At 35.7% G+C, this 15,327-nt stretch overlaps 2 protein-coding genes across 32 annotated transcripts in view; both read left to right on the plus strand.

Annotated features, from left to right (window-relative positions):
• The window catches only part of LOC102621570 (phloretin 4'-O-glucosyltransferase-like), a 68,479-nt gene that overhangs the window by 20,318 nt on the left and 32,834 nt on the right, over positions 1-15,327 (plus strand). The window contains exon 2 of one of the 3 annotated variants that reach the window (XM_052436770.1): positions 4,805-4,826. The exons of the other annotated variants lie outside the window; for them this stretch is intronic. Within the exon in view, the coding sequence (XP_052292730.1) occupies positions 4,805-4,811 (7 nt within the window). The 3' untranslated portion in view covers positions 4,812-4,826. Of the gene's footprint in view, positions 1-4,804; positions 4,827-15,327 lie in introns of those variants that run through there. 3 annotated transcript variants of the gene reach the window in all.
• The window catches only part of LOC102628503 (putative disease resistance RPP13-like protein 1), a 48,415-nt gene continuing 39,322 nt past the window's right edge, over positions 6,235-15,327 (plus strand). For 10 of the 29 annotated variants that reach the window (XM_052436751.1, XM_052436734.1, XM_052436749.1 and 7 more), the window contains exon 1: positions 6,244-10,268. In XM_052436751.1, coding sequence (XP_052292711.1) covers positions 6,398-10,225 — 3,828 coding nt within the window. In that variant the 5' untranslated portion in view covers positions 6,244-6,397 and the 3' untranslated portion in view covers positions 10,226-10,268. Of the gene's footprint in view, positions 10,269-10,411; positions 10,482-10,597; positions 10,729-10,872; positions 10,976-11,067; positions 11,442-11,802; positions 12,070-12,254; positions 12,340-12,425; positions 13,189-15,327 lie in introns of those variants that run through there. The other 19 variants (XM_052436747.1, XM_052436755.1, XM_052436756.1 and 16 more) reach the window with 17 other exon arrangements.

Here is a 15,327-nt window from a genome sequence, read left to right on the forward strand (position 1 = left end):
CTACCCATTTTCTCACTCTCATTTTAGGGGCAGCGTAGATGCCGAGATCCTCCCGTAATTGCTTCAGCTCCTGATGTCTCTGCATCCGTTTCATCACCTCCACGGCCTCCTACCTCTGGAGATGTTACTCTTCAGCAGCTTATGGATGAGGTGCGGACACTTTCGGTGCGGCAGACTGAGTTTCAGCAGGAGCAGCAGCAGCAGCTCATTCATGGACAGCGCCTTCTCTTCGAGCACTTCGGCATTCCATATTCGTATCCACCTCCTTCACCTCCATCCTCACCACCTGAGTAGTTTCTTATGCTTGTATTTGGACACACCTACATTTCATTTACTGCATTGTGTGTTCTTTTATTTTCGACTCTATGGATTATTATTATGCTTTTCGGTTTATGTATTTGTTTTGGATGATATCGATATGTTGTGACTATTTATGTTCGATGATTGGATTTGTTTTGATCGTATGTTATGGATTATATGGATTCCTTTATGCTTATGGATATTTTTGAACTAATATGCTTATCTTGCAATTTTGATGATTGATAGGTGGAGCTCTTATTCTTTTATTCTTTTATTCTTTTTGATGATGAAGGGGGAGAATGATTTAATATGTGTTATAAAAAGTGTTATGAAAATATGCATGTATCTAGGGGGAGTATGCATGTATGCAGGGGGAGTTTTGTTAAACAATTTTCAAATCATTTTTTAACTTGCATTGATTAAGGGGGAGCTTTTTCATAACAAGATTAAAGTTTTTAATGTGTTTTGTCATAATCAAAAAGGGGGAGATTGTTAGCCTATATGGCTATAAATATTGATTTTGATGATAACAAACCACATGTATTTATTAAGCAAAGATTTATGAATTGTGCTTTTATAATAAGAAAATAATGTTATGGAATTAAAGTATTTTGGACTAAAATGATAATTTTTTTAAATTTTGGATTTAGACCTATTTGAAACTATTTAAATATTTTTGGGCCATTCTATAATTTTAAAAAGTTTGGGCAAAGTCATAATTTCAGAAAGTTGTGGGATTGACAAAGCATTATTCTAAAATTCTGAAATTGGACCTTTTTGCAAAATTTCATAACGTTTTGGGCCACACTATAGTTTTATAAAGTTTTGGGGTCAAACTATAAATTTAGAAACAATTTCACTGTAGCAGTTACTGTAGCAAGCAGCTATCCGGATTCTGACAAACGGAAGTCCGGATTTTAGGCAGAATCTATCCGAATTGAAAGCGGCTAACCGGATCCTGACAAATGGAAATCCGGTTGTTGGGCAGTAAGCTACTGAGCATAAGCGGAAATCCGAATTTGACAAAGCGGCAATCTGGATGTTCAAAAATTTAAAATTGTGGCTGTAATGATAACATTAAGCAAAATTCCGGATGTCCATAACCGGCAATCCGGTTACGACCAAAATGTGCATAACGGCTAGTTTTTGAGCTCAACTATATAAACTCAAATCCAACTCTTTTTCAAGTTCTCCAACAAGCAAAAACAAAAAGCACACGTGATATCTTGAGCCTTCAAACTTGCAAAATACAAACATTGAATCATCTCTTGTTCTTCATTTTTTGAATATATACTCATTGAGTGAGTTTTATTGTAACCTTCATTTATTCATCTCAATTGTAAGAGTTTGAGTGTGTGAGACACTTGAGTGAAGAGATTAGGAGATCATCTCTTTGTTGTAAAGGTTTATTGACACATCGAAGTCAATTGTAATCGGTTGAAGTCTTGGAAAGGCTTGGATAGTGAAATCCTCAAGCTTGGATCACTTGGAGGCGTGGACATAGGCGGGGATTGCCGAACCACGTAAAAATTTGTGTGTTTGTTTCTCTTCTCCCTTACTCTTTATTTATTGTGCTTTCATTGAACTTATTGCTTTCAATTTTTATTAGGACATTAGATTGCTTGTTGTGTGGATTTGCTAGGATAATTTTTAAATTTCCAATTCACCCCCCTCTTGGGTTGCACACTTATATTTCAAATATGTACCATTAATAATTCATATTTTTTTAATAAAAATGTATTATTAATAACAAAATAAAAAAAATTGTGTATTGAAAATTTACATTAATTTTCAAGGTAAATTTATTTTTTTACCTCATTTTGAATTTAAAGGATAAAATAGTCATTTTGCTCAAATTTTGTAAAGTTCTTAACGGTAGTAAACGGAAAGGTGAACGCTAGAACTCTTTTGTCAACTTAGGGTATACGAGTGATATAAGTGAAAAGTGTTGTAACACGTTTGATACTGGTGTCATTTAAGGGTATATGGCTGATAATTTCCCATTAATTAATCTCATTTTGATAAAATCAAATGATTAATTGTGGGCTTATTTTGTGACGTGTTCTAATGCTTTCTCCTAATCCATATCAGGTCTAATAAAAGCCCAAAATTCTAAACCCAAAATTGGTCTAGAAGTCCATACTCATTTACGAACCAGAACATGTCCAAAATGGTCATTTTACGTGCTTGATATTATACATAATGTTTAATTGAGGATTTATGAAATTTATTTTGTTCCTTAAACCATTTATGGAACATCTAAATTTCTATCTTAAATATATATATATATATATATATATATATTCATTCTTAATGAATTATAATATAAATACCGATTTTCCTAAAATTAAGAAATTTAACTTCTTATTTTCTAATAACTCCTTTTTCATTTCTATTAGGTGTGTGATCTTTTAGGTTCTTTATTATAAGGTAGTAGAACTATTTTAATGATAACTCTTTATTCATTAAATGATGCTAAACTCTTTAGTCATCAATTAGAACTTGTCTAATGATCGTAAGATACATTGGTAATACGCTTTACCAATAATGATCTTAAGGTTTCTACAAGTCATGAGTGACACCTAGCAGTATTTCACAACCACCCAAATAACAAGAATTGCTAGATCTATAGAACTTATTCCATTGTATCTCTATGTCTTGGTCTCTTCATCATCCATGTCCAAAGAAAAGAACGGCTAATGGTTTAGTGTGTTAAGCATTTATGCTTTATCTCAAAATAAATCTAAATGAACTTGGCATGAAAATATAATTTGAACTCCTTCAAACATATTTTACCTTGGCCAATGATTTCTCATGCCAATTCGTATTATCTCACATGGACATCCTTTTTGTATATTACAAAGTGATGAATTCCATATTGGCCATACACTTGTCTCTATACATACCCAACCATGACAGCTATTGCTAGATCTCTTCCTTGATTAGGAATTAATCATTATGCTTTCACATATTAGAGATGTCTATGTACAAGACATCTGTGATGCCTCAGGTCTAAAGACCATTACTAAACATAATGTCTATCACAATGTATAATAAGCCATTAACACTCAAAATCATATGGCTTATTATATTTGGTCAAGTTTAGTAAACTCGTTCTCTCAACAAGTACCTATGTGTTTGACTTGACATCTCATGTCAATGATATGAAACTCACCATTCATTTTAGTATCACATACCATAAATGAGTTATAACACATACTAGTGTTTATAGGAATTTATCATAAATCCACTACTAGGAACTATTTTAGAAGTATAGTACAAAGGATACACGTTTCATATTCTTGACAAACTCGAGAATGTGTTGCTTAACGATTTTACTTCTTAGACTATATTCATTAAATTAATTTATGAATGTTAATAACTTTGCCATTTTATAAATATTAAAATGCTAATCATATACAATAATTCCCTAAAAGCAAACACCATTCGATTGGCTTTTAGGGTATATCACTAACAAAGAGTACCATTAATCGTTATACTAGTAATAAAACAATATCATCGAATATTAACCTTACATGTAATCATGTATAAGCTCCTAGAACAATTCATAGAAATTTTTGTAACTTCAAATCAGGGAGTAAATAAAACCATAAAGGGTAATTTAATTAATTTCATAGAAATTTGTATGAAATATTTTAATTAGAGATTGTTATCTTATAGTTGCCATATCCAGATTTAAATTGTACTATTAATATTAGTCAATAATACAAATAATTATGAGTAATTGTAATAATTAGTACTGCTACTAATATAATTGTTTGAAAATTGTCCAACGGCTATAATGAAAAATTATTTTAATTCTCACATTGGTATTGATAGATATAATAAGAGTTTGATATAATTAGAGTTGATTTCTTCTAAATACTTGGGAAAATTTTTTTTTTTTGATTTGTTATAGACCTATCTATCTAGATTGCATTGCGCCACATAGAGTTAGATAAAAAAGACACAAACTCCCAAAAATAAAGAATTTTCAAAAATTTTTATATTGCAAAATATTTGTAGGTTTATAATGTCATAATAAAAAAATATAATTTATTTAATATCAAAAATAATTTCCTTGATTTATAATGAATATAGTTTACCCTAATATAAATATTATTCTCATTATTTTAGATGTTACATATTTTAAAAATATATTTTTATATTGAGAGGTTGTTGATACTCTCATAAATTAAATGAAGATTTTAATATTTAGTTAAAAATGAGAGAACCAAATTACCTTGATATTTGCAAAGTTTTCCATTTGATTCGATGACTGCCTAGAATGCCAATAAATTTAAAATAAACAATTGAACTTGTACATTAAGGGACCCCAATTTCGTAGATCAGTCATCAGTCATACTCAAGAGTCAAGCTAAAGTCACTCATCGGTCATCCCGTACTGTGTGTCGTCTGTCAAACCCTCGCTACTGAGTACCAATTGAACCTGATTTTTCACCAAATCATTTTGTCTCACTAACAAAAATGGTTCGTCTTGCAGGGATTGAAGCTCACAATCGGTGACTTTCTTACAAATCAGTATATCAAGGCAAGAGAGCCTTTAATTTGCTGCATTTTTATGTGCTTACTTTTAATTTGCTGCATTTTTATGTGGGTCTTTGTTGGCGTGGAGCCCATGTTGGGTCGCTTGGATTTAATTTTAATCAAGGGTTTTGGAGTTGACGATGGATGCCACGTGGATTTATTGCATATCATTTAATTTAATTTTATATTTAGGAGGTTGCTTTTCAAGAAATCGGTGTGTATATTACAAAATATATTTGTGGAAAATGATTCCATGTGGTCCCATTCAAACTTTATTATATGTACTATAACTATGTGAGAGATAATGGTTATCCTTCTTTACTCTATGGTCTGGAAATTGGAAAATGAAGCTGTGCGGTCCGTTGAAGCTTTATAGTAGGTGTAGGGAAGGGTTTGATTGTGTTGTGTTTGTCTGTAGGGAAAGGAACACGTGCTTGTAACTTGAAAGGTTTTGATGGTGATCCATTTGTAATATGTTATAATAATAATATTATTATTATAACATTAATAATAATAATAATAATAATAATAATATTTATTATTATTATAGCAGTAATATTATAATCATTATCCATTATAATTAATTAAATAAAAATTACTATAATAATAAAAATAATAATAATATAAAGAATGATAAAATAGAAATTTTATAATTTAAGTGAGGGTAATATGGTCACTTAAGGGAATGAAAATCTCATTCTCACCTCCCAATGAGAATAGGAACCCTAATAATTATTTCTAATTTTATTTCAGATCCACTATTTTAATTCTCATTCCACCTGTTATTTATTTATTTTAATTCCCATTCCACCTCTTATTTAAATAAGTAAGCACATTATTTATTTCTATTTCTTAATTCCCATTCTTATTCTCAAAATAAATAAATAAATAAATAAACACACCATTAGCAAATTGAAGTTGTTTCTATTGAACTGTTGAAGTGCTCGCATGCATTTGCTATATATATGATTTTTCAAATCTTTTAGTTAAGTGGAAAAAATAAAGAAGTAAGGTGATTTCATTGAAAATAACGGATAAAAGATATAATTAAATATTTAATTGATAATGAGACAAAACTCATTTATGTGATTTAAAGAAAGAAAGAGTAGTGCACAAATTAGGGGTAAATAGCGAGTGAATCAGTCATACTGAGCGTAAGATTTTCTTCTAATTTAATCATATCTTGAATAAATAACTTAATTATTAATTGATAGTTAATAAATAAATAAATAAAAAAAATTAAATTTTACTCGTATACTACCATTAAAACATACATAATAGGAGATTCTTAAAACCTTAATATTTCTTAAAACCTTAATATAGCTCATATTAGAAAATGATCCTTTTCCCTTGATACGTACTGTTACGGTCATATGTACTTAATTCACAAAAGGGGCAATGAATTATTCAAGTTTGTAGGGCAGCTGCAGCTTGTGGAGCCCACACAGTGTTCAATCTCATCGATTTCTCTCAGGATTTTGACTTGTGGTTTCCATAATTCACCAACTTCTTTCTGCTTGCTCTCTCTTTTACATTGATCCGGTTTCCCATGGCAGAGCTCTTACTCTCAGCTTTCTTCCAGGCTTTGTTTGACAAGTTGGCTTCCCGTGATTTGGCCAACTTTGTCAGTCAACTTCGAGGAGGGGTTGATTCTGAGCTGAGGAAGTTGGAAAACACTTTGAAGATGATTCAGGCTGTGCTGAGGGATGCAGAGGAGAAGGAAGTGACGAGTGAGACAGTGAAATTGTGGCTGGACAATCTCCGAGACTTGGCTTATGATGCTGAGGATGTACTGGACGAGTTTGATACTGAAGCTTTGAGACAAAAGTCGATGGCAGATCAAGCCAGCACATGCAAATTGAAGAACCTTGTCCCTTCTTGTTTCAACATTTCCGGTGGTTTCAACAGTTCCCGTATGCTTTCCAAGATAGAAAGTATCTCAAACCAGTTGGAACAACTCTTTCAAACAAGAGCTCAACTTGGATTGCAAACGACACCCGGAGGGACATCAGCTTCTTCACAGGAACAGCAAAGACAAGCCAACGCTACTTCAAGTGTGCCAGAGGAACCTGCTGTCTACGGCAGAGATGAAGATAAGGCCAAGATACTTGATATGGTGTTAAGCGATGGATCGACTGATGCCAACTTCCATGTCATATCCATCATCGGCATGCCAGGGGTTGGGAAAACAAAGCTGGCCCAGGAGGTCTACAATGACGAGGCAGTGGAAATATTCGACATAAAGGCATGGCTTTGTGTATCCGACGACTTCAATGTTTTCAGCATCTCAAAGACACTTCTCGCGAAAATCACCTCCAAACCTTTTGATGTAGTGGATATCGACGAGGTGCAGGTTCAATTGAAAAAGGCCGTGGCTAAGAAAAGGTTCTTGTTGGTGTTAGATGATGTTTGGAACGAGAACTACAACTCATGGTCAGCATTGAAAGCTCCCTTCATCACCGCTGCACCCAAAAGTAAGATGATCGTGACCACACGCAATTCCTCCGTTGCGTCAACAATGGGAGCGGTTGAACAATACAATCTAAAGCCTCTCTCAAATAAAGATTGTTGGTCTATATTCATGATGCACGCTTATGAGGGTAAGGACATTAATGCAGTTTCAATTTCAGAATCATTTCGTAAGAAAGTAGTTGCAAAGTGCGGTGGTTTGCCACTGGCCGCAAAGACTCTGGGTGGTCTTTTACGCTCAAAGGGAGATGACGAATGGGATGAAATTCTAAACAGCAGTATATTAGATTTACCTCAAAGTGGCATTCTATCTGTTTTGAGATTGAGTTACCACTATCTTCCATCTCATTTGAAGAGATGCTTCGCTTATTGTGCAATACTTCCAAAAGATTATGAAATCGAGGAGAAGGAACTTGTTTCTCTATGGATGGCTGAAGGCATTATTCAGCAATCAAGAAACAATAGCAAGCAGCCGGAAGTTCTGGGTCGTGAGTATTTTCAGGATCTATTGTCGAGGTCAATACTCCAACCTTCAAGTAGTAATACCTCTAAATTTGTCATGCACGACCTCGTTCATGATTTGGCTCGATGGGTTTCTGGAGACACAAGTTTTAGATGGGAAGAGGCCAACAAGACAGTCACCCCTGTACCGAAGGTTCGTCATTTTGCTTATGATCTTAGCCTTTATGTTAGCAAGGGCAAGTTTGAGGTCTTGCACGAAGTTCAGCATCTCAGAACATTTCTGCCGTTGTCAATTTCAAGTTTTCGTGGTTACAGCATGAACAATGTGGTATTTTCTGATTTGTTACCAAGGTGTGTGAAGTTGAGGGTGTTATCTTTTACCGGTCATTATATCAACGAGTTTCCTACTAGATCAATGAGTGGTTTGAAACATTTGAGGTATCTTAACCTTTCTGCCACATGGATTAGAAAATTACCAGAGTCAGTGTGCTCTCTGATTAACTTGCAAATTTTGTTGTTAAGAAGTTGGTTTTACCTGAGGAAGTTACCATCCAACATCAGAAAGTTGATTAATTTGCGCCGTCTTGATATAATGGGTGCATGTTTAATAAAAGAGATGCCATTTGGAATAAAGGAGTTGAAGAATCTTCAGGTGCTATCTAATTTTATTGTGGGCACGGGTACCAGATCATCCGGCTTGAAAGATCTGAAGAGATTAACACTTCTCAATGGAGAACTTTGCATTTCGAGATTAGAGAATGTGAATGACCCGCGGGAGGCAAAAGAAGCTGCATTATGGGAGAAAAAGAATCTAGAAACATTGTCCTTACTGTGGAGGTCTAAGTTTGACAGCTCACGAAGAGAGGTTTTAGAAGAAAGTGTACTTGACGTGCTAAAACCTTATCCAAATATCAAGAAACTCACTATTATGTGCTACGGTGGGCAAAGATTTCCTTCTTGGATAGGAGATCCATCTTTCTCCGTGATAGAGGTCCTTAAATTAGAAAATTGTGAACATTGCACATCCTTGCCATCGCTTGGGTTGTTGAGTTCACTTAAGCATCTTACAGTTAAAGGTTTGACAAAACTCAAGAGCATAGGCATTGAGGTTTATGGAAAGGATTGCTCAAAGTCGTTTCAATCATTGAAGATTCTTCGTTTTGAGAATTTGCCAGAATGGGAGCATTGGGACACGGAGTTCAAAGAAAATGGTCTTGTTGCAGGATTCTCTAACCTCCGTCAACTTTCCATTGTGAAGTGTCCCAAATTCTCTGGAAAATCACTGGAGCATCTGCCTTCATTGGGGAGACAAAGCACAACTTTAGCATGCTTACCTGAAGAAATTTTAGGCAAGAATTCACAACTGGAAAGCTTGTACATCCAAGATTGCCATTCTCTAAGATTGATTGCAAGAAGGAAGCTATCTTCATCTCTTAAAAGCCTTAAGATTCGGAGTTGTCAAAAATTACAGCAGTTGGTGGATGATGAAGAAGGTGCTTCTTCTTCTTCATCAATGATGCTGAAACACCTAGAGATAAGGTATTGCCCACAGCTGACCAGTTTCTCATCAGGAACCCAGCTACTTGAGGCGCTTGAAGTCCTCCACGTAAGTAATTGTCCATTGCTGGAGTCAATACCTGGAGGTCTGCACAATATTCAGAGCATTAATATAGAAGACTGTGCAAATGTTGTCTCCTTGGCAGAAAGAGGGCTTCCCAACACCATTTCATGTGTTAAAATATGGAGTTGTGAGAAGCTTGAAGCCCTGCCCAATAACATGCACAAACTACACTCACTTCAATTTTTAGAGGTAAGGCGGTGTCCAAGTCTTGTTTCCTTGGCAGAAAGAGGGCTTCCCATCACCATTTCAAGGGTTTTCATTGAAGATTGTGAGAAACTTAAAGCTCTACCTGACAACATCCACAAATTGAACTCTCTTCAATTTTTAGAGATAAGGCGATGTCCAAGTATTGTATCATTTCCAGAAGAAGGATTTCCCGCCAGTCTGAAATCACTTGTTATTGGAGGAGATGTGAAAATGTATGAGGCACTCATCCAGTGGGGGTTGCACAAGCTTACCTCTCTTAGACGCCTCTTGATTGCTGAAGAATGTCATGAAGCAGAGTGTTTTCCAGACGAGGAGATTGGAATGACGTTGCCCACCCCTCTAATTGAGTTGCAGCTTTGGGGACTGTCAAAATTGAAATTGCTATCTTCCACGGGTTTTCAGTGCCTCACCTCTCTTGAATATCTGTGTATCCAGAATTGCCTAAATCTCACATCCTTTCCAGAGGTGGGCCTTCCATCCTCACTCTTGGAACTAAAATTAATAATGTGTCCAATGCTTGAAAAAGAGTGCAAAAGGAATAAAGGAAAAGAATGGTCCAAGATAGCCAACATCCCTCGTGTTGTGATAGACGGAGAAATCATATATACAGTGGAGTAGTTTTTATTAATCATTCCATCTCTTATCATACGCAACAATCAAGGTCAGTTGATTTCTATGATCCACTATAACAAGCTCTTTTGATTCTGCACTTGTATCATTAATCGATCACCTTACCTAAATTGAAAATGCTTATCTCTTTTTATTTTTATTTTCATTTTTATTTTCTGTTTTCTTATTCTTCAGAATGATGCTAGTTGACAGTTTCAAATGACAAATGCCTTGGGAGTAGAAATAATTTTTTTAACTCGTGATGGTGAGTGAGTAGTAATCAAAGAAATTCTTTCAGCTTCGTAAAAATAATATGTGGTACATGCTGTTATGGATTATATACTATACATTCTAAGGTTCCTTATGTCTGCTTGTTTTCAGGTGATGAATCTATTTTGTTACAGGATTGGATTGAAAGTAAGCTGGGTAATAAGTACACAAGGGCGTTAAACGAAGTGTCAAAAGCAATTTCAACTTATTGATTTTTCTACTGCTGTGGCTATGATTGAAAGGTAGTCAAAAGAAATTTGCAAACTTATATATAGTTGCAGATTTTGGTAATGCTTTTTTTTTTTTTTTGTCCATTTTTGGTCATAGACATTTAGGTATTTTAGATCCCGAATTTTAACATTAATTTCATGCCATTTTTACTTCAGAGGGATGTTCAGAGGGAATTGAGTTGCAATTTTAAACTAGAATCGGAGTATGGCATTTTGGAGCTGAGCATATACTTGACGAATGATTATATGAACTGCTGTGGTGAGTGGTAACTAAAGAAATTTGTTTGCTTAAGTCAAATTTCATTTTGGTGTTCTGGACATACATGCTTAAGCTCCTCTTATTTATTTCAGGTGATGAATTCATTTTCTTCTTCAAATAAGGGAAGAAAAGTTGGAAAGGTTTAATCTGATCTTGAAGTTAACAGATTGATGTTAATTGTACAACTAGAATGGGCTTTCTTGTCCTACTGTATGATATCTAATTTTCCAATAAGATGGCATTTGTGTACTTATTCCTTCTCCCCGCACCATTTTCTTTCCAATAAGATGGCATTTGCTTTTCCTTCTTTGGTATTGAAGGTAACTCAATTCGGCAGGTGAAGACAGCAGCAACCCAGTAGATAACATGTTAATTATATTTCAGTTCTGCAATTTTAAGGAAAATTGAGTTGTCGGCACAGTGCGCAGCAACAGTTGTTCAAATTTCTAACAGTCAGTTTCTGCAGGTAATTAATTCTGTTTTCTTTTTTTTGGGTTATTAATTACATTTTAATTAAGTTGATTTTAGGACCTTTAAAGATTCAATTTTTCATTTTCTTTTTCTTCAAAGGGAAGCAAGGGGACTGTATCAAACATACCTGATAAATGAAGTATTCATCTCTGATTTAAAAGTTATTAGCTTTTTCATCCGCTTGATAGTAACTAAATGAGTTTTTGAGCTCAGTGGCATAAATTGTAATAACTGATGTTTTAGATAAATTAAACATGCCAAGTTCCATTGTAAATATTATTGATTAAATCTTAAGCTTCTAGTTTTTGCTAAAGATTCATAGATATAAGATATTGTACTGCTTTGTTCTGTTGCAGAGTAATCGATGATAATTTACTGATAAAGAATTTGGTGAAAGCCAACAACTCAAAATGTTTAAGTGAGGGAATGATGAGATCATGTGAGCAAAACCTGGGTATCAGCATCTTAATGGCGATATGGAAATCCTTGTTGAGGCAAAACTACAGTTGAATCAGTTGAAGTTCATCTGATGAGCTGCACAATCTCACATCTCTCAAGTAAATGCTGTCCTACAGTCCTAGATATTGAAGCTTTTCGCATTTCAATAACTTTTTGCAAGACAGGTGAGGATGGTGGGAAAACTAAAAATCTGGATCACCAGCTAACTTCTAGTCATTGCCACCCTTGCATGTTTCTGGATTTGATCAAACCAAAATGACTTTTGAAGTTTTTATTTTATGTCTTTATAAAACTATAATGACCAAGCCGCCAGTGTAACATTCCTGAAAGAATATTGTGATTGCTTCAGAATATGCTCGGTGCATAACAGAGACATCCTCGTAGAAAAGCATACATAGCTAATAACCAGGTAAATATTCCTTGATTCTTGCCAGGTAACTTCTATTCCTAGGTTTCCAGATAATTTACATTTCAGAAATTGTTCTTAGTTGAAGAATCTGATTTACATTTTGTTTTCCAGAATATGTACATTTTACAATATGATGTGCTTCAGTTGCAGTATCTGGGGCACCTTTCGAATTACACTTGCCTTTTTCTTTGTTTGCACGTGATTTGACTTGAAGGATGCCAACATGGCTAGATATTTGAAGAAACACCAAAAGAGGCTTAATGCCAGGGGAACTTGCTCGGGCACTTTTGCTCCCAAGCCTTTAATCCCACAAACAAATTCAGGGAGTGAATGCATGCCGTTCATTTGTGGTCCCAAAAACAGGTTGATACCTGGCCGCTGGTACTGAACATCTCTGCAATTTGGAAGCAGGGTAATAATTGTGTTGACACACAAGCTTCAAACTGTTAAAGCTATACCCTTCTTGCTTCAGGAATCCATGTTGTATGTCTCAAATTCTGAAAGCAAATGAGAATTACTGCTTCCTCTAAGGCACCATTCCAAGATCTGCTTTTGTATTCATTCAATCAGATCAATCATATGGATTGTCAACTTTCAAGGATACGATGAATTATGAGTGAACAGAGGACTTGGAGGAAGAATCATTAAGAACAGAGCAAAAACTGAGAAGCAGATAAGAGGAAGTTGGCTATCATTGAAGAAGAGGCAGCTTGCATTGCTTTAGTTAATGATGATAACCGTCAAACATGGTCTTGGTTTGTATGTTAACATGATTGGAGTATGAGAGAAACTACATTTGTCTAATTTTTTTGACTTCATTGATTTTTTTCCCCTCTCACTTAATCTTCAAATCAAAATCTCATCTTTGATCAAACTTGATCACAAAATATTATTAATGTTTGATACTACTTGTCAAGAAATTGCTAAAATGTTTATTCGCTACGAATACTGTTGAACCAAGATCAGTAAATGACCAATCTTGGTGCCACAAGATCTGACTAAACTCTTTGATTATTCACCAAGGGACAAAAGAAATTAACAATTGAAACAAACCGTGTGGAATCAAATTAGTTATATTCGGTTATACAAGCTGAGGTGGCAAGCTGAGTCAGCAAGGGTGGGTCCCCAGGTGGTTTAAATCAGTTGTTATAACCAGCTGTATTAACTGATAGCTATATAAGCTACAGTGAGAGCTGATCAGATTAGTTCTACGGAGTGAGATTGATTGTGTGGGTTTTCTAGTGAGGAGAATATCTCTGTGTGAGTGAAATCAGTTCTTGCTCTTGGAAGAATCCATTGTAATCTTGTTCATCTTCTAATAAAGCTTTAGCTCTGCTGTTCCTGATCGTGGATGTAGGTACTTTGGTACCGAACCACGTTAACTCTGTCTTGAGTCTTTAAGTTTCTTTTCTTGCTCTGGAATGTTTCGTTGTGTCCTCTGGTTCTGGTTTCTTGCTTGTTTGTGATTGGTTTCTGCTTAAGAAGGGGTTACGAATTTGGTCTGTTGCATTAACAAACAGAAACGGAATCAAAGAAATCACAAATAAAGAACACACACAGCAATTACAGAGGATTCAGCCAAAGATGGCCAGCGTCCTCTTGAACAAGAACAAATTACAACGGTGAAGGAATTTTCACAGGCTACAGAATGAACCCAGCTCCAGCCTCTAAGGCTTTATATACAGCTCACAATGGATATGGAAAGGTCCCCCACTTACCAGACAGGTCGTTCCCGCTTCCTATAACGGTCGTAGCGCCTTTTCATTCAGCTGATACACGTGCAACGCAGGTGTACTGAAAATATTTTCTTTGGTGGGTGATTGCACGTGCCTCGCAGGTGAGTCACTCAGCGCACACCGCTGACACATGATTGAAGTCGTACGCATCATGTAAAATAAAGCCGACATGGTATCCATAAGGAAACGACGGCACAGTGACTCTTATTTTCATAAACCGACTTTGTTGTCTGCTATTTATTTCTGATTCAATAGCCTGTCCCGTATATTCGTCCGAAAAATGGATGTTTGCCACAACAAAAATTTTCCAATTAATTAATGAAATAAAATATTGACTAATTTTCTTTTTCTTTTTTTAACAAACAATTAGTAATACTAGCAATTCCATGCGAAAACTGGAAGGAGTTAATTGTTGTTTGAGGAATTAAATAGAGCGACCATGATCTCCTCCAAGTGAAAGTGAGCAAATGGTTGAGTAGGTCACCTTGACCAGGTGGTATGAGCTTGATCAGATCACCTCGACTAGGTACAATGAGGTTGAGCAGATCGCCTTGACCAGGTGGTGTGAGCTTGAGCAGATGACCATGTGGTATGAGCTTGAGCAAATCACCTCGACCAGGTGCTATGAGCTTGAGCAGATCACATCGACCATGTGCTATAAGGTGGAGTAGATCACCTCGACCAGGTGCTATGAGGTGGAGCAGATCACCTCGACCAGGTGCTATGAGCTGGAGCAGATCAAATCGACCAGGTGCTATGAGGTGGAGCAAATCACCTCGACCAGGTGCTATGAGCTCGAGTAGATCACCTCGACCAGGTGTTATGAGCTCGAGCAGATCAACTCGACCAGGTGTTATGAGCTCGAGCAGATCACCTCGACCATGTGCTATGAGCTTAACCAGATCACCTCGACCAGGTGGTCTAAACTTGAGTAGATCACCTCGGCCAGGTGATGACCAGGAATAAAGACTCAGTTAAAATAAACCACCACAAAGCTCCTCCGAAAAATCAGGGCACGAATTTGATCAATTAATGGTTATTGTCACGATCGAAGGCTGTGGGTGTGGGGTGTTTTATAAAAACCCCGAGAAAACCACGCCAAGGGGGAGGGCTCTTTTTCCCTTGATCTCACTGATAAATTCTTTCTAGAGACTCTACTTTACTTTTCTGCAAATTATTCAAAGAGCTTTTGGTTTTAAGGCAATGTTTATTAAACCATATGAGAAATGGCATATTTGGCTTTTCCTATAAACCCCATAACTGACTTGAGCGTCAGA

The sequence above is a fragment of the Citrus sinensis genome, chromosome 3 (assembly GCF_022201045.2).
Source record: "Citrus sinensis cultivar Valencia sweet orange chromosome 3, DVS_A1.0, whole genome shotgun sequence".
NCBI lineage: Eukaryota > Viridiplantae > Streptophyta > Magnoliopsida > Sapindales > Rutaceae > Citrus > Citrus sinensis.